The sequence below is a fragment of the Henckelia pumila genome, chromosome 2 (genome assembly GCF_033568475.1).
Source record: "Henckelia pumila isolate YLH828 chromosome 2, ASM3356847v2, whole genome shotgun sequence".
Lineage (NCBI taxonomy): Eukaryota > Viridiplantae > Streptophyta > Magnoliopsida > Lamiales > Gesneriaceae > Henckelia > Henckelia pumila.
The window spans coordinates 24711261-24732168 of record NC_133121.1 but is presented as its reverse complement, the minus strand read 5'-3'; the positions used below and the strand labels follow the sequence as shown (position 1 = coordinate 24732168).

Sequence of the window (20908 nt, the reverse complement as noted above, 5' to 3'; positions counted from 1 at the left end):
GGGGCCACATATCTCTGTGCTAATCCTGTTTTTCATTCTCGCATGAAACATATTGCCCTAAATTATCACTTTGTTCGTGAGCTGATTCAGAGTCACTAAATTCGAGTATCTCATGTCTCGTCACCAAATAAAATTAAAAACTCTAATGGATAGTTTAATAAAATAATAATAATAATTCTCACTATAAATACTAATTAATTTCTACAAATTCATTCATTCATCCCGACACATTTATACGCGTCAATAACAATCAATATCTCTTTTCTACAATTCTCATATTCTCAATTTCATTTCAATATTTATTTTTTAAATCCTAAATTTTATTCAAATGGATGACAATAACATATGATATTTTAGAAATTTCGTGAATTCTAAAACATGTCGGAAGAAAATGCTTCTAATAAAAAATCACAAAATCCACCTCAATTTGTTTCTTCCACGCAATATCCAATTCAATTTCCAAATTGCTCGTTTGTTCCAATTTTTTTTTAAATCCTTTGAATAATCCAAATAACGCACCCGAGCTCCATATCCACCTCTTTCACCAGAATATTGGCAAAGTACAGGCAACCCATATGCCGCCTTTTTTTTATGGATTTTACAATCCACAATAACCGCTATGTCGATCGAAAAAGAACCAGAAGCTGCTATGTTTGTCCCGGAGACTCAATTTTCCGAGTGTTAAACACCAGTTGACCTATAAAATGTTGACATAGACGCTGAGGTACCGTTTGATATATGAGATGAAAGTGGGATGAGATACAAATTTTTACTCATCTCATGTTTCTCTCATTTTTTTGTTAACTCAATGATATCTCATGGCCCGGTATGAGATTAGATGTAGTTTTGATGACAAATACCTCTCCATCCATGATATTAGTGGAGGATGAGTGTCATATAAGTGACATTATGTGAAATTGACAATGACAATTAAGAAAATAAACACAATAATTCTACAAAATAAAAAACATACAAAACAACATATTATTCATAACTATGTCTTGCTTATCCATATCTCATCATGTTTTTATTCATTTATCGTACATCTCATCCATGATACCAAACGGTATCTGAAGGTATGAAGAAGCGAACAGTCTGGAAAAATGAGAAATACGAGCTCCTAGCGAAATATTATGTCACAAGGAGCAACGGCTCAATCATCGGCAATAATTATAAGGGGACTGATTTCTGGAGACTTTTTGCAAGTTACTACAATGGCAATAGTCCTGCTAGTTATGCCGAAGAGATGTAAATGTGATGCGATCTCACTTGCACAATAAAATCTAAAAAAGGTAAATCACTTCAACGCAAATTATAATAGTTTTTACAATACCTATTGAAGCGACCATATTGGCTTGCATATGAAGAATATCGGGATGAAAATAATTGTGTTGTATTTAATCTGGAGCATATATGAAGAATCGTGAAAATTTATCCATTTTTTAGTGTTTACTCCATAATCCGATGATAACTTGGTTGGTACAAAGAATGCCAGGATTTTGGAGTCGGGGGCTAACAACACCTCATCGAACCAAGTTGCGAGTGTGGATCTAGACGTAAACGAGGAAGATATTCGTCCAATCGATCAAAAAGTCGCAAAAAAAAAGAAAAAAATCAAAGCTAAATCATCCATGGAGGGTATGACAGCAAACTACAATAGCATATTTGAAAATTTTACCCAGTATATCAACATAAAAATAACGAATCTGAATGAAAACAAAAAGAACTTGCACTAGAAGAGAAGAAAGCAAAAACTGCATTGAACAATTCTGAGGCTAAGAAGAGCAAATATTTGCTGAAGGAATACAAAAATCATTCGAATGACACTTCGTAAATGATGTCGGAGCAGCTTATGGTTCATGAACGTCTGTGTGACCAAAAATGTAATTTCATGTAATTCTTTTCAATTATTTTAATTCATTTTCAATAAATAAAATATATTTTCAGTTATTGTAATATGTAATTTTTTAAATTTAATTTAATAAAATATTTATTTTAGTTTATTGCAAACTAGTCGTTATTAACTAAACATTAATTAAATTATAAAATAATAATTTTATGTTATTTTAAATAATAATTATTAATATTTTAAAATAATAATAATTATTATTATTATTATTATAATAATAATAATAATAATAATAATAATAATAATAATAATAATAGCTTTTTCATACTCTTAATATTTCTTAAATAATATGTTAATTAAACTTAAATTATGTTAATTTACAAATATTATTATTATTTATTTTAAATAATATTAATTTTAAAATTTAAAATAAAATTAAAAATATATTTATTTAATATAAAATAAGTATAAAGATATATGAGTGATCAGTTAACAGTGAGACGCACAAATAATGAGTGTAGATATTAAATAAATATAGAAGTGTATTGATAATAGGAATATATTAATATAATGAGTCAGTGGTATTTGAACCTCGCTTTTTTTGAGGAGATAGAGGATGGATTAACGTAGATTAACATACACCAATGAGGGTGTCTTAATACAATGCTCTAAAGGGTTCTTCCATTCTTCAAGTCCTCCATATTACAACAAGTATTTCTACATCGTTTATCTTATCTCGAAAGGATTATGCATATACTTAGACCTGGTCAAGGGCCGGGTTGGACCCGAAACCGGCCCGTGGTCAACGGGCCGATTAACCGGGTCAACGGGTCCAACCCGGAACCGGGATCGAACCGGCCACTTGGCTCCCAAATGGGCGCTCGGATGGCCAGATGATCCAACGGCCACAATTCAATGGCCAGGATTTCATGGTCGTTGGAGATCAACGGCCACGATTTTGTGGCCGTTAAAACCTGGCCGACCCGGCGAATCGACCCGCCGGACTCGCCGGGTTGCCGTTTTTTTTAAAAAAAAATTACTTTTTATCTATAAATACCTCCAAGTCACTTTCATTTTTTTTACACAATTCTCTCTTCATTCTCTCCATTCTCAATTCCTTTTAATTTTTTGAATTATCAAAAATATCAATTTTTGATTATTGGTTTATTGTCAATTGTTGATTTATTTTCATATTTATACAATTACAAATGTCCGGAGCGGGATCAAGTCGTAGGGGTGACAAAGAAAAAGTAAAGGAAAATAACGTCGTACCACCCGAGGTCGAGTATCCTCAATTCAATGTCGATTGCTTTGATCTTGAATATTTCGATGATGAAATTCAAGAAATTCGACAAGAGGCGCAACAAAGACAACAAGTTGAACAACCACCACGTCATCATGCAAGTTAAGAAAGTATGAACGATCCGGCGGCCTCTTAAAGACAAACTCGAGCGATGCCTCGCCCGACATCCGATATCTTCACCAAACATTTTAACAAGGTGACGCTTTTCTCCGGTGATTTGAAAGCCAAATGAAAATATTGTTCAAAATGTTACAAATTTAAACAAGGAGGTGGTTATGGAACTTTGACGCGGCATATCGAGAAAAATCATCCGGTGAAAATTGGGATTGATCGTGCTCAAACTCAAATTCCGGCATTCTCTTCTCAATCGGGTAATGAATCTCAACTATTTAAATATAACGAAGCTAGATTTAGAGAAGAAACGGCTAAATTTTATGCGGTTGAACAACTTTCTTTTAGTTTTAGCGATAAATTATCTTTTGAAAATTGGCTTTCTACAAGTGCTAATCCTTCTATTAGACGTATTCCAAGAAATAGTCTCAAACGCATAATGACAAAGTTAGTTGTCGATCAAAAAAAAAATTAATTAAGGAATTTTATAGTTTGAATAATAAAGTTTCTTTGTGGTCCGATATTTGGAGTGATCATTGGCAAAGTTGTTCATATATGAGTATTACATGTCATTGGATTGATAATAATTGGAACATTCAAAAAAAGTTGCTTTCATATAGATGTTTCAACGAATCACACACGGCACAAAATATTTCTCAATTTATATTTGTTATTTTAGAAGAATATGGTCTAACTACCAAAGTTCTTTCAATGTATTTTGATAATGCAAGTGCAAATACTTCTAGTATTAGTGAGCTTATTGAAGTATGTAAACCATCACTAGGTGGCAATTTTTTTCATATTAGATGCACATGTCATATTTTAAATTTGTGTTTTCAAGATGGGCTAAAAAGTTTAGGCATACATATTCAACCAATTAGGAACGCTATTCATTATTTATGGACGCATCCCCAAGTTATGAAGCAATGAGAAAAATTTTGTAGAGTAAATGGTATGAAGCCTAAGCGGTTTGCACGAGACATTCCAACTCGTTGAAATTCAATATATAAATTGGTATTATCCTCTTTTGAATATAAAGATTTATTATGTATATTTTTTCATCAATTTGTTCAAGTTCGTGATATTTATTTGTTTTCAAATCAATGGAACATATGCACTAGTATTTGTGAAATTTTAAAAGTTTTTAATGATGCTAGTGACCAATTATCTGGTGTTTATTATCCTACTTCACATTTAGTTTTAACACATTGTTGCAACATTTCTTGTGTTTTTCATTAACATGTTAAATATAATGATAGTGTTTTATCTCAATGTATTCTCGTTATGAAAGCAAAATGGGAAAAATATTTTTCGGTCATTCCTGAAATTTTTTTATGTGCTTTTGTTTTAGATCCTAGACTTAAATTAGATGGCTTAAGCGACATGTTAACATTATATTATGAATCTTTGGAGCCTAATGCGAAAACGATTCCTTCTATCTCATTGATTTTGTTTAATATTAAAAGTCATTTACTTGATATTTATAATGAATATAACATCAAATATGGTGGACAAATTGTTTCACATGAAACACAATCCACTGCAACTAGTAATGTTACTTCTAAACTTACTAAAGCACAACTTTTACTAAGGGAACGGACGAAACGTCCACGAGGATCCTCAAGTTCCAGTCAGGAACTTGAGAATTATTTTACCACTACTTTTGATTTTAATGATACAGATGAGGAAAACTTCGACATTTTGAGATGGTGGTCGCAAAAAACACAAATATATCCAATTTTGTCTATAATGGCAAAAGAAATTCTAACTTGTCCGGTTTCAACAGTTGCAGTGGAGCAAGCCTTTAGTATTGGAGAAAATACATTGGACGAGAGACGTTCTAGCTTAAGGCCGAAAAATTTGGAAGCCCAATGTTTGCTCAATGATTGGTCAAAAGCCATTACTCGAACACAATATATTCAAAGTGATGAAGAAGACCAAGATGATACCGAAGGAACATCCGGAACTATGACGGGAGAAAATACAAGTGGAGCAGAATAAAATATAATAGATATTGAAATATAAATATATATTTATTTAATAAATGTAATATATATTTGTTATAGAGATATGAACTATTTGATTGAGTTTATTTAAAGAATATGTATTACAAAAAATATTTAAAAAAATTTGAAGAGAAAAAAACAGCTTAGCGCCCAGGAGGCGCGCCCGCGCCTCCCAAGGACGCGGTCGCGCGACTGCTGCGCAAGAATGCGCAGCGTTGGCTCGCCCGCGCCTTGAGAGGCGCGCTCGCACGGCCGCTTCACAGAAAATAATGTGCAGCAGCAGCGCAGCCGCGCGGGTGCTAGGCACGGGCGCGCCACCCCTGCGCATTTAAAAAAAATGACGCTATTTTTTTAAAATTATAAAGGTTGACCCGGACCCGGACCCGGATCCAAACCCGTCGATTAACCGAACCCGGACCCGGACCGGAACCGCCGATTCTCCAACCCCGACCGGAACCGGCCATGGGCGGGCCGGTTAAGGGTTGGTAAAACACCAACCCTGAACCGGCGGGTCCGACCCGAACCCGGATCCGGATCGTGGTCAGGTCTACATACACGTAATGTGACAACTCCAAATGCCACATGATATTCTAAAAAAAACATCACTGATATATGCAAGATTCCTCATAGAAATCCATATTAGGATGAATGGCTGCCACAAATAATTTCTGACAAACACGATGGACTCCAATTAAAAAAAATGAGGAAGAAAAAAACATGCAAATTACATGAATAAAAATGCAACATCGTCATAATCATGACAAAAAGTAATAAAAAAATTTTCAAGTTACATTCTAAAAATGTAATTCATTGTTTTTTTTTAAATAAAATGTAATTCATTGAACCAAAAGTTGAAAAAGTACAAATCACATAACCGAAAATGTAATTTTGTCGTTTTATGTCTCACAGGTGGACAACTGATCGTCACTCATCGCAACGGTGGAGTGGCTTGGTGCCTATGTCCTTGATGCTATGGTAACCATTCCAATTCACCTTCATCGATGTTCCATATTTGTTTACTCACAATCCAATTATAAATGAAGCACAACTTGTATAAACAATGACCGAAACATTCTAGGCAAAGAGGTAAATATTTTTGTTATTGGACAACACATTGTAACAGCTCAAAGCATTAAAGCATGTGATTTAGGAACCTAAATCACGTTTCTGAGTTGCATTTGAGATGGAAGCATAAAATCAGGTCTCAGCTGCACACTACTTCAACAGCAAGTCTCTTCACTAAACTGGGGCACAGTTGCATGTCAAAGTTTTCTTGGCTTATTTCCAATTCGCAATAGCTTTTATTTAAACAAACCTGCAACATAACAGTACCAAATCAGTACACAAAGCGAGTTAGGCGAACTATGTTGATTTTCTAAACATGCACATTGAGACAGAAAGCAAGCTACTGACTTCACACCATTGAGAGATTTAAAGCATTGGCATGTACCTTTTCAACCGTGGAAACAGAATTAGGATCGTGGCACTGTCCCTGAGCAAATGATCCGCAAGTCCCTGTAGGATTTCCAAAGCTGGCAAATTTTACATGAGAAATCTGAGTGCTCGGGTGGCACTTTAACCTGGTAGTTGTTTTGTTTATGAAATCTCCAGTTGACCTTTTCTGCGAGTACTCGAAGTCAAAGGCAGGATGATCTTCAGATATATGTGCACAAACACTTGAGATTTTTCGTGTTGAGAACGTAATTTTAGTAGGATCTCCACCCTTTTCTTCAAAGATCACCAAGATATTTCCTGATGGCTTGAACCAAGACCTTGGAACATGATACCTGAGCCATGGAAGATACAAGATGAGGTTAATTTTATATTGCTAGGGACAGATACTGAACTTTATGAACAACAAACTGGATCCAGAATGCTATAAATTCATGCCTTTTTTTTCAATGTTTCAACGCAAGAGAGGAAGTTTATGGCTTCAGCATTAAAGGTTGCAACTCAGAAGCCAACAACTCTAACAAATTTAAAGACGAAAAAAGAAAGACAAAACATCAATAAAAGTTGGGCACCCAGCACCGGACCATTCAAACTTGGTGGAGAAATAAACATCATTAACCACCTAAAGGACTTCTTAGCGTATGAAGTTAGATGGAGGATCTAAGCTCCACTCAGGTTAGCAAGCAAGGAACTCAGATCACAAATATACAAAACTACACAAAATATGAAAGTAGATTGTTGTTGAAAAATGACACTAAAGGTGGTTATAATTAACCATTTTGTGTTTGATCACTGAAATTTGAAAAGAAAAGAAAAATCTGTGTTACACAAACAACTTACCGATCACCATCTCACATCTAATTTCTCGAATTACGAGCTTTGGATCATTTAAATTCAATCCTGTGCAGCCAACACATGGGCTTTCGATCGAATAAATTGTAATTGAAAAATGACACTAAAGACTGAGTTAGTGGCTTTGGATTGGTAATAACCCCCTGATAGATCCAATGACCTCCTGTGTTGCCACATGGGATGTGGCTAACACATGGGTCGTGGATTCTGGCCTTCGAGGTACCAGGATCGAATTTTCCGTTTGGGCCTGACATAAATTATGTAGGAATTACCTTAGGGCTCCATTTGGATCAATCACCTTGTATTTGACAATGAACTTTGACTTCTGAATGAAAATGATTTGAACATAAGTAGACTTCAATTAATATCTTTTAAACGAATTCAAATTGGCCCAAAGATTGCTTTAAAATGAACTGTATTTGAAAAATGAATTTCGAATTCTCAAATCTCAACTATTTTCTTATAGCCAAACATACATATGTAGGATATCAAATTTTAAGCCCATACAGCTCAAATCCACAAATCAAAACACAACCTAAGGGGTTCAATAGATAATACTTCCTAAATTTCTGCTTAGGCTATAACACTATCTTACCATCTTTGCGTTGGTTCTCCACACCCTGTGTTACATTTATTCTGGCTAAATTTGCCTCTATAGTCACATTGCTGAACACATTGTTCGCCTTTAGATCCTATTCTAGGCCAGTATCTTCCGATTTCTTGTCCATTTAACCAAGCAAGACCTTTACCCATCTGAATCATGTCTAGTCCAATGGGATCATACCCAGGTGGAGAATCCACAACAGCCTGTATCATATAAATACGTTCATGTAATTTGCTGGCATATTAAATCATGAATCCAGATATCAAGCATGTTGCACGATGAGTAGCTCATAGTTCGGGTAAGAAATTTCCCAAGGTTTACCTTGTACCATGTGAGAGGCTGTTGCTTAGGTGGTTCGGAAGTTGACACCCACTTCACAGCATTTAAACCATCGGTATCGTATATCCGTAAATGTTCTCCAAGCAACCCAATCTAAAGAAAGCAAAGTACACATGAATAAGGTACCGCAACTTTCCCATTGTGTAATACTTATCCATCAGTTAAATGCAAGGACCTGAAATTTTAACACAAACAAATGCGTTGGATTTTTCGAAATTCTGCAAATGCTTAATTTACCGAATTCCACTGATATGAATGATTTTATTACCAAGGTGGGGGGTTTTTTTGTGCAGAATGCAGGATTTAATATCCTTTGATAAACATAGATCACCTTTTACTTCAAAAAGAATATTCTCATAATACTTTTTACTTTTTCCACTTACGCCAAATAATTTATTCCACCAGAAATGTATTATAATATCAATATTTTAAAAATTATATAAATTGGTTAAAATTCTTTCTTAAATTGAATTTTTTTTAAAATCTAGTGAATACTAATTTATTGATTTAAATAATTGATTAAAAATTTACTTAAAATCTCCAATTCACACCACCTTTCTAAATTATTAACTTAAAATATGCCAAGGCATAAACAGTAGAGAGAAAAGTTCCACATAGTCTGCGCTCAAAACCTTATATAAGCAGACGACCATTCATACTTCATTCTTATAAAAGCTTTTGTTCAAATATTTCACAAGTAATGACCGTAAAATCGTGTGAAAATAGTTTTCTTTTGTTATAACAGTCATGATGCTGTCTTCAAAAAAAATATCTTGCAACATTTTTCAGCCATAACTGAAGTATCAAGAAATGTTTTAACCATGTATCTGCGTAATAAGAAGTATTGGTGTTCAGACATGGTTTCCGCAAGGTTAATTCCGTATGTCAATCTGACTTATTTGCGGCAAAGCAAAACAGATGCATTATGTGATACATGGTAAAAGTAGAGCATTTGCTAAACACCCTCTCGGCAGGAATAGTTTCTGGTAAATATACATGATATAATCGATAGTGATATAAGTATAAGCTATTTGGAAGCCGACGAACACTTAGATCAGTCCTGTTTATTTGATTTCATGGAAATTATATTATAAACTCTTATACTATTTTTCTGATGATAAGGATTTAAGCCTTCTGAAATCTGTGATTACTGAGTAGACAACCTCCCTTTTGATCTAAAACTTATTTTGTTTCAGACGGTATGTTAAGAGTCCGGAGGTTTGTTGTCCAGAAGAGAACATCTAGGAGCTAATTATACTAATTTTCAAGATTACTGGATTCGTTTGTCCAAAGATACTTTCAGCAACCTTTTTTGAATTAATGGATTCATTTGTATGCTTTAGGAGAGTCAATTTCATTTAATTTAAACATATTTTGTGTCAGATATTATCTGCTAGAGAAGCATTCGGTTCTGCTTGTATATTTTTATTCCACTGGTTTGAAGCTTGTAGGAAGTTCAATTTAGTTTGATTGATTTCAGTTCCATTTTCGCATATTTTATTCTCAGTTCTTTAACAGTATAAGAAAAAATGGCAATGATGTTTTCGGAAATAGTTTATGGAACCTGGTGTTAATCATCGTTTCCGCATGCTATGTATTATAACTGCATTAAGAGCCTAGTGATGACCTTGGGCGAACCCACTACAACTGTTTCTGAAATTTCAGTAGAGATAGTCACATATAATTTCTACCCCCAATGTCTCAAATTATACTACTCAAACCACTGCCTTTTCAATATGTAGCTAAGCAAAGCGTCCACCTAAATGTTTGTGGCACTCATGATTTTACTCACACTACCATAGCCGTAGATTGATAAAAATCCAATGCATAATGATAGCTGAGAGCCACTCGACGATATTCTATATTCTAAAACATAAGTTTAACTTGGAAACTTAACTTTCACGACGATTGGTATGGAACTCATTAATATGTTCGATGGGCATATGCCAAACTCAGTTGCTTGAAATAGGGGATTAGACTGAACACAGAGTAAGAATATAAACTAATACACAAGTAGATGTCTGTCGATGATGAAACTACATCTTCTAGGGAAATCTAGGCTCATTTGAACTCGAACAATCTATCATGCTACAACTTCATTGGAAAACCTAATTCACTATATTAGAGACTCTTCATTTGAACTTTTGAGCTAAAAAGTGGAAAATTGAATGAGTAAATAAACCTCAGCTGCAGACCAGATATGCTATGTAACATCCGTAATTACAATCTTAATTGGGTGAAAATTGGAAGCAATAAAGGCTTAAAAAAGATATAAACACAAGAAAAGAAAAGTAAAAATAATTAAAAGGATACCTTGTAGGTCCATGTACTACTGGATAAGTCTACTGTGCTCTTCTTCATCCCCGTGATTCTGACACTGTAAGGACCAGCTCCAATCCATTCATAAAAAGATCCTGCATTCTAGAGACCAAACAAAGGTTTCCTAAGAATAGTTTGAGATATATAGAATCTATGTTGTTTACATTGATAACGTTAATATAGGGAAAGAATTTAAAGTTTAGATTTCAAATAATATCAATGTTGAGTGCATTTGAAGTCCACTATGTTCGGTAATACAATATCTAAAATTGAGAAGGATGGATTTGAAATATTCCCATGTAACATTCAAACTACCAAACTGAATTTAAAATCATGAAAGATTTTGTATCTCAAACTTAATCAAGTTGTACTGATAACGATTTATATCAGCTTTGTAGAAGGATGAGTTGCACATACACGAAGTAGCGTAAAAGTGGACAAGTATCGCTGACTTGCACAAATATGTATGTAAAGACATTGATCCGTCTCTTACTGGCTTTTCGAGTTAGTGAACAAATGAATCCCAACAGGAAGAAGTGTCCTAGTTTGCATTTGGATTGAAGGATTTGAGTGGATTTGATTTTAATTCCACATTTCAAATCCATCGTATACATTTGTCTCAAAATTAAAATTGGTATCAAGGATTTGAAATCTCGTGTTGTCCAAGTATATTTTTGTATTTCAATTTTGAATCAACTTTCAACCTTATGATTTGAAATTCATGTATTTCAAATACTTATCTCACAAATCCAAATTCTTCCATCCAAACACAATAATATGTGATAAAAATAAAATAAAAAAAAAAAATTGCCAGCAGTTTTTGCGGGCTAAACTACAAATTTGAGCTATTTCTGTAAAACAAAGTGGTGGATTAGTCATCTGTTCCAGCAAATAAATATTTCATCAATCCTCATTTAAGTGTTTGAAAAGCGAGATTATTTCATATGGTAATAACTCGTAGACAAGCAGCATTATCGATCGCCAATCTTCCTGATTTTAGTGGGTTATTTATTACCTAAGGATAGAGAGGAAATACAAATGTTGACTATCATCTGCAAAGATTTAAGTCAAATTAAATACCTGCAGGCCAACAGTCATGCTTAATAAAGCTATCACATTCATCCCCGGCTTCAGAGAGATGGGACTTGTAAGTTTGAAAGGCGGCGATGATCCATTTCCAGATGCACTAGCTGAAGAGAGACAGGAACTAGAAGTGAAGTTGAAAATACGAGCTAGCTGCTTCAAGTACCAAATGCATTACGAAAAAATAGTATGAAAAAATGCGATAGAATGAGGGTAAACAACAATATATGATCCAATCCATTGGCTGGAAAAAAATATCAATGACGCAATTTTGAGTGATGGAAAAACAAGAGAATTCTACCTTGAAGCTTCTGATTGATAAAAACATGCATTGCATGGCCCTTGGATTCAACAATAAGAATTGGACTGCTTCCATTTCTGAAGAACTCTTCATTCTCATCAACAAGTAAACTATATCATCAAAGAAAATCGATGAGTGTTAGCATGAAATGCATTGCAAACTCACGTGAGCAGCATATGATATTGTTTCATGATGCATGACATCTACAATAAATTGCTGGAAGTTAACGATTAAATTAGAATCTAATCCTTGATTGCTTAAAATTGTAGAGAACTCTTCTACTGCACATTAACATGCATACTAACTAAGAACACAATGAGCCAGGGTCTAAATTGAGCCACAAAAGAACATGAAAACATAACATTTTAGAAGATTTCTGACAGGCGACAGCAGTTGGGGATCTATCACAACCGCAGCCATAACTGGTTTGTGACTAAGCTGTGGCTTATTTGATGTCACATGACAATTGATCCAGTGAATGGCCAAGATTTTGATTACGTTCCACAGGGGAAAGCTGACTTTCGCTATAACACATTTTCATGAAGTTGTTCATTACCAACTTCCTTTACTATTGATATAGCTCTATGCAGATTTATTTTCCAAGTTCTACCATGTTGACATCGAGGACCACAAAAGCAATGAACAGATCAGGTCAGGTCATGGTGCATGGATCAGCAGGATATTGTTGCCTGATTTGATGATAGTTGTGAAGTTTTGCCTATACAAAATTCAACTTCACAAGTATAAACATCGCTTTAATAATGAAAAGAATTATGTTAAATCTTAAATAGTAAGAATATAGTGTAAAGAATGTGCAACAAAACACACGATTTATGCGGTTCGGCGGTTTGGCCATAAAGGCCTACATCCACTAGACATTACCCAAATGGATAAAACCCTGTTAGTATCTCCATTTAGATTTCACTCATCACCTGAAAATACACATGTATAAAATATCATGGGAAATCTCTCTAAATCACAATCATACATATCAAAGATACACCATAATCTTAATAATATCACATTTGATTCCAAAATATATTTTTTGATTTCTAACATTCCCCCTCAAGTTGAACGTCAATATCTTAATTTAAGGGTTTTATTCAAAGCACCCAAAAAAGGTTTTTAAGAGAGAGACAGAGAGCAGAAAACCAAGGATCCTCCATCAAGCAACAAAACACAACCTGTACAAAGAACATTTAGATAGGAAGATGGTAAAATCACGTGCAATTCAACCAATGGTCACGCAGCAAGAAGTCAGAAGTGAGGGCTATTCACCCTGCAGCTATATGAACAATAACCAGGAACATTTTTTGCACATGTTTACAGAAAGGATAACCAAGACACCCTTTTTCCGGTAAGGACAAATTTTGGATAGCACCCGGATATGACACCTTAGGTAAGGATGCCCAATTTAGTACCAGATAGAAATTTAAATGCTAGGAATGAAGTGAGAAAAGAATACTACACCATAAAGACCAGCATCCATAATACAATATCCAGACATCTCTCTTAGTTTAGATTACAATCATTAACTCTAGAATATGGAAAATCTGATTTCATGATATACTATCTTATATTTCTAATCAAATGTAAAAGAGACGCAAATGTCCAAGCCACACAAGAAGACCTATTTTAATATAAAAATAGCATGTCGCATGATTGGTAAAGTAACAGACATACCTTGTCCTATACCAAAAGTAGTCAGTAGCATCTTTTGTGGTGTTAATGTGATCAACCAAGCCATTTTTAGTGAAATCAGCAATACCCCATATTCCAGCTTTCTCCTGAAACACATCCCACTGAAGACTTCTCAATGGGGATGGAGTTGATGGCTTCAAGTTGGTTGCAATCATCTCAACCACAGAAGTTTGACTACCAACCTATCAAATCACAATGAAAATGGATATAGCAAAGGTCAGTTATTTAGGACCTTAAATCAACTATCTAAGAAGGATTTGGGATGTTCTTTTGGAAGTTCAAATAATGAACTTTCCCATGTATATGGACTAGCTTATTTTATTTACCACACTAAAACAAATTACCATTAATGAATGATGATCACGCTGGAATGTAAAGCACAGAATAATATTCTTTCAAGTAGGCAAGGTTTTTGGTTTCAAAAGTTACGTGGAGAAGACACTTGTAATGATAACCAAAATCCAAACTAGCACCAAGTTAAAAAGATTAGACTGAGTTGACTAAAATGTTTGGTAACATAACATGTTGATAAAAAAAACTATTCTCTTAAGGAAAATCATATCTTGACATTAAACTGTTCGATTACCGTCAAAGAAACTGCAATGCATGAAATTTACATGTATGATAAGATTAAAATTACCTTTGCTGAGTTGAATGCTACACCTTTGCAGTCTGGTAAAATGCTTACAGACCACGCTGGCAGGTGGTATGATGTATTTCGGAACTCAACCACTTCATCATTTTTATCATCCAAATTTGCGAGGAAGGCAGCGCAAGCGCCTGATGAATCTTGATAGACATCAGCCTACAAAGAGATGCTGCCTAATAAATGATTTTGCGAGTGATAAAATAAGAGACTGGTGAGACTTTTCAACCTAAATGCAGGAAAAATCCAAATCCAAATTGTAAAAATGTGCATATAATGCTCTCATAGGACCTCTGCCACTCATTGCACGAACCACGTGAAGCAATAGCAGTTCAAAAGTAGACATTAGAAGCTCACCTCTTGTGAGGGGCCGAGTGTGAGAAATGTTGTTTTCCCATTTAGCAATGGACGCTCGCATAATTTTATAGATCTATGGAGCTCTTTAAGATGTCCCCATTTTGGACACCTCGCCAATCCTGGAAGTCATATCAGAATTATTTGAGATGACATCTAGAAAGAGAATACAATATTTCAATGTTTAAAGGGATTATTAAGAGATTCAAACAGCACATCTATGTTAACAGATGACATCCAGACTTTACCATATTCATCAATTGGTGCATCATAGTCATAACTTGTTGTAATGAATGGTCCACCTGAAGTGCGCCCGAAGTTTGTCCCACCATGATACTGAACAAGAAAAGGATATCAAGAAACAGAAATAGAAGCAAGCAGTCCAAGAGTTAAAGTCCATATCACTTTACTTTTGATACACTGGGGTTTACAGTGTTTTGTGGAGCGAAAAGAAGGAGATAACTCCTAGGAAAAATGTCAATGTACCATGTAATAGTTTTGTAAGCTTCCTCCTTTCTGGAAAAAGCGGGCAACAGAAAAAGCAACATCTTCAGGAGGCCTGTGAGGGTCACTTGCTCCAAATGTTTTAAACCTGAATTTTTCAAAGTTGAAGACATGACACAGATGCAGACTAGCTCAATGTAATGTTCTACCACCTTTATGGGATAAGGCTTTGCTGCAACACTCGAATTTCCAACCAATGATTGACCAAATGATGCAAAATGAATTAGAAATTACGATGGCGGAAGTTAAGGTTTCTGTATAGAGAAGGCAATAAAATACATGCACCACCTGTCAGCGCCAGCCACCAGATCACACAAAAGGTACAAATTGACACAAGATTCACAAAATCTGAGACAATATTTTATTGGTTGATTAAATTATGGATCATGGTCATATTTTTCCCAAGTTCAAAAATCTATCAAGTTACAGCGTGTTAAGTCCATGGCAGTTCATTAGAAACTATGATGTGATCCATAAAGCACAATATTATATATATAGCAGTACATCATAATTCTCCTAGATGACGTACATAGCTGTGCAGTTGATGCTCTTTGTTTATGTCTTGGCATTTTTAAGATTCCTTCCAGTTTCCTTCATCAACTTTAAGCAATGGCGCCGGATATAATGGAAATATTAGTTCTTTTCTAAATAGTTTATTTTGATTAGATTAGAACATTTTCATAAATGAAACACTGGTTCTCATACCGTTGCAGACAATCTTAGTTATTTTAATACAGAATTTAGCCTCATGGATGTAACAGACAGCAAGTTTTCCTAGAGCGTAAAGGTTTTGAAGCAAGTTAAAAACTTCTGATAAACGTTTGCCTTACAAAAATAATGACGGTCAATATTCAGAAAGGACCCATTCCATATGTTTGAGTATATTGAGATTGTGCAACAAAAAAAAACAGTAGATAAATTAAACTTTTCAGCCGAAGAAGAAAAAGTTTTCAAAGGGCAACTAATGCTAAAATATGATAATTACATGGACTTTTATGTAATGGACCGGGTGCGTCCCTCTGCCTCTGGCCCATCAGGCCTCAGCTCTGGGGGCCCACGACACGCACCCGGTCCATTACATAAAAGGGCGATAACTATCAACAAGAATGACTAGGCTAATATACATTTTTAGTGGCATGAACATTTAGACTAGCAAGGCCTGTAACTGGAACATAACTTAAAAAAGGTTTTTCCAGATGTCTATATGCTTAGGGCTCATGATATTTAGGATGAATTCAATAGAATCATCAATTTGCATTTCATTTGGCTTCAGAAGACCCTGGTAATTTTGAGTTTTAGAGTTAATGATCATCTAATAAATTGGTAGAAAGTTTGCATTCAGGCATCGATAAAACCCTCGCTCTTGTAGATGTGTGTTACCATCTTAAGCATGTTATGTCCCTAGATAGATATCATTAGTATCTTATAGTGTTCTACGCTATTACTTCTTTATAATTTATTTCCATAATATAAAATTATTAATTAAGTCCCACAAATCAAATGATTCCAATTTTTTCTCCAAAATCCAGAAAATAACACCATTTAAATTGCAAGAATCAACAGTATGCAAGATACGAAAACAAACAACAATTACACTTCCTTTGTAGAAAAAACAATGGTCTAGATGAACTATCAGTAGATATACTACTTCATAGAAAAAGGTTACTTACCATCCAGGCCAGTTCTCAGTCCAAAATTTAGGTTTATTCGGAGAGATTGGTTTGAAATTATCGCAATAAAATGAATTGCACGTGTCGATCTGAAAGAGAGAAGCAGAATTAGACAATTCTAACAAAATAAAATATGAAAGAACAAAGTCACATGGTTAACCAATATTATATTTTAGTCCTGCTCGGATTGAAGCTCTGAACATACACCAAGGTCCATTTAGAATCTGAAATTCTACTAAAAATTGGTACTATGTAAACGAGCCTTAAACTACATTTTAAGTTCATTAAAATAGGTTAATATATTGACGTTAAAGAATAGGAAAACAAAGATTAACTTGACTTTAAGTTATTAATTAAACATGAAAATGAGGTAAAATGGATGGATGAGATTTCAATTTCTTAAAGAGCAACATAGAAATAAAAACTTGTGCAGTCAAGCTCAACTATTTGGCAACCAATTAAAACTGAGATTCTTGAGCATTTTAGTGGAATTGCAAGAGCTTTTCTTTTAAATTTTTTTTTGGCCAAAGAGTATCTACAATTGTAAATCTATCATCAAACAGATTAATTTCATCAAAATGCAGATTTTCAATGTAGATGCTGCATTGTAAAGCCAAGATCAATAAAATGAATCGCGCCTGAGGATGAAGAGTAAAACAAAAGTTACACATTTTAGGTAAGTGAAAGGCAAGTGTGAAGAAAGTTTCAAAAAAGTTGGGAGAAACAATGTGAGGGAAATTTAGGGGTATTTTGTTATCCAACCCTGGTCAACCATTCTTTTAAAAAAATGACTTCTGTAGTGTATTTTAAATACACTTGGGGATGTCATTTTTTGAAGAAAAAAAAAAGGTTGACCAGATCCATTTTCCCAAATATCCCGGGAAATTTATCTTTAATGGAAAATATGCTGGCAACAGTGGATTCTATGAGTCTTACCACAGTATCAGGAGCATCAAACTGCTCGCACATAATCCATGGTACACCTGTACTTTGAGAAACAGCCATGTTAGCTGCCCATGCGGCATACCTTTTCCCTCCATCTCCATAAGCAGACTCATAGAATCCATATTCATTTTCCACCTGCATTTCAGTGTGTAAATGAATGAGATAGCTAACCAACAACTTGATATGTAATGGGAATTCTTACAAAAGCGTGAAGAAAAACAGGGAGCAAATGCAACATAATTCTATCTCATCAGAGTTATATAAAAAATCAAATCCCGAAATCAAAAACAGGTTGCTCAATTGAGAAATGCCACGTGATAAACTTTGAAATGTAAAGAAATCAAAGAAATTCCAAGAGTGGACACAAGTAAAGTGGCAAGGGACTGGCCTGAGCTAAGATGATAGGACCTCCTTGTGATGCAAAAAGATTCTCTTTCTTCATCAAGTTCACGATGAATGTCAAAAACTTTTGCATGTGATACTGCAATTCCAAACACCAATTGCATAAGGAATGTGAATTGCATACTTTTGCATACATAGTAATTGTATTGTAACAAATTGCAGAAACATCAATCTTCATACAAAATACTATTGATGTTAATTAAGCAATAAGAAAATGAACCCACACCTTAAAAGGCTCGTTATCAGTTCGAAAAACAGTTCCTGGCACGTAGTGCAACCAGACAGGTACACCACTGCATGAACCATTTACTGTTTACAAGTTAATAGAGCTGTAATTACACTAACCACCAAAAACAGTGTTAGCCTGTTTTAACTAGCACTTGGCCAATATTAGAACTTAGAAACTTCAACTAAAAATTTCAAAGACGATATCACCGGCCGCCAAGATACTTGAATGGACGACCAATATTAGAACTTAGAAACTTCAACTAAAAATTTCAAAGACGATATCACCGGCCGCCAAGATACTTGAATGGACGTTAAAGGACAGAGTAAACCAAAACTACAAATTCAAATAATTTTTTTGTAAACTACAAATCCGTAAGGATGAATGGCATACCCAAAGTTCCATTCTGCAGCCACAAATGGTCCGATTCGAAGAATCATATACATGCCAGCCTGCTGAACGATCTTGCAAAACTTGACCAGATCATATCTCCCTCCAAAGTAGTACTGAAATAAAATGATGATGATGATGGCAATGGTGATAGAAGAAGAAGAAGTTACTAATTACTTTCTACAAACCAAGACAATATAATGGAGGTGTCAATTCAATCAATCAATCAATCATATTAAAGACCAGAGCTATAAAGTAACACACATACATACATACATTGTTAGGTGAGAGTTCATGACCATTCCAGAAAACGTAGGTTTCGATGACATCAACGCCCCCTTCTTTGGCCAACTGAACGAGACCAGGCCACATCTATTGAAATACCAACATTCATCATGCTACCTACATACATATCACATATGCAAAAGACAAGAGAACAAAAAAGCATACGGCGGGTACGCTGCGCGGGTAGTGAATGGAGGCGGAAATGAGAAGCTTCCGTTGGCCATTGATGATGAGAGAGCGGGAGTCGTAGCTGACAGTGACACTGTAATTGGACGCGGAGGAGAAGGATAGGAAGAAGATGAAAATCAAAAAAAGCGATGATTTTAGTTGTAATTGAAGCCACCATTGGCATTGCATTGCAGACGGAGGAGGGAGAATGCTTCGCTCTCTCTCTTCTTCTTCTTCTTCTTCATCCTTCATCATGGGGAACAACAGAGGGTTTGGGCCCAATGTCTCTGTTGTTTTATGTTCAGTGTTTGTTCCCTCTCAGAATCTTACAACGATTATTCAATTGGCTTGGTTGGTTTAGTGCACTTTAATTTTTTCCTAAACTTAGCAACTCGAACTTCAAGATAAAATATACCATATAAACATATATGAAATGTCGCGGCCTCACAGGAGTCGATTTCATGAACGGATCTTCGACCCAACTAATTAAAAAAATATTATGTTTATTTTAAAGATTATTTTTCACTATATGTATTTCATCGATTTCAACAAAAACTTACTCTATATTTATCAATGTTTTAAAAAGCGGTAGGAGGTAGGCAGACGGTCACCCACCGCCTAGCGCTTAGACACTTAGGCGGCCGCCTAGGTGGGGTTTAAACAATTTTTTTATTTTTAGCCTAAATATTTAATTATTTTAATTCGATCCATTTTAATGTTTCTTCAATATTTTTTTTATCGAATTCACCTGCTTAAGTGGTGTTTTTTTATAGTACAAATATCTAACTATTTTCGTTCATCTTAATATTTCTCCAATAATTTTTTTTATCGAATTCAAACTCAAATTATATGACATATTTTTCGTCTTCATCCGAAACAAATTGATGGACAAATATGTCAAATAATATTTTTAAAAAAATTAAAATAAAAATATTATAGGTTAATCTAAACGACCGCCTAGGCAAATTTTGAGATGTCTAGGCGGCGATTAGGCGGTCTAGACGGTCAATTAATGTAATAACTCTCATAAGCTTCAACTGTCTAAAAATCGAGACGGTGTACCGCCTAGAGCCGTCTTTTAGAACACTGATATTTTTATGTAAAAAATTCGAGGAATTCGTAAATGAAAAAAATCTTAGTATTTACATTTAATCGCATTTAAATTATCTAAAAACCAATTCTAAAAAAATTATGGTTAATTACATATATTATTCTGGTAAAATTTCGAGATTGTTGAAAATCTCTATGACTATTAGTTCATGATAGTTTCAATTTTTGAACATATATACTCTTAAAAACATGTATGAACTATGAATAAGGGTGTGTCTGCTCAAAATTTTAAAAATATAAAGAATTAATAGATCATTCGTTTTTCATAAAAATTTTAACAATATCCGG

At 34.5% G+C, this 20908-nt stretch overlaps 1 protein-coding gene across 2 annotated transcripts; it reads right to left on the bottom strand.

Annotated features, from left to right (window-relative positions):
- Nucleotides 1–6112: 6112 nt before the first annotated feature.
- Nucleotides 6113–19815, bottom strand: LOC140880286 (beta-galactosidase 10). 2 transcript variants are annotated; one of them, XM_073284601.1, is made up of 19 exons: nucleotides 19508–19815; nucleotides 19334–19429; nucleotides 19061–19173; nucleotides 18668–18734; nucleotides 18428–18520; nucleotides 18031–18174; nucleotides 17095–17183; nucleotides 15407–15512; nucleotides 15169–15256; nucleotides 14924–15042; nucleotides 14561–14725; nucleotides 13903–14102; nucleotides 12220–12329; nucleotides 11916–12025; nucleotides 10830–10937; nucleotides 8499–8609; nucleotides 8169–8380; nucleotides 6720–7056; nucleotides 6113–6584 (listed from the first exon to the last, which is right to left on the bottom strand). In XM_073284601.1, exons 1-19 carry the CDS (start codon nucleotides 19763–19765, stop codon nucleotides 6474–6476), a joined length of 2637 nt encoding a protein of 878 aa, XP_073140702.1. In that variant the 5' UTR covers nucleotides 19766–19815; the 3' UTR covers nucleotides 6113–6473. The 2 variants fall into 2 exon arrangements, with proteins under 2 accessions (XP_073140702.1, XP_073140703.1); XM_073284602.1 differs by lacking the exons at nucleotides 19334–19429; nucleotides 19508–19815 and having other exon boundaries at nucleotides 18668–18750; nucleotides 19061–19155.
- Nucleotides 19816–20908: the final 1093 nt, after the last annotated feature.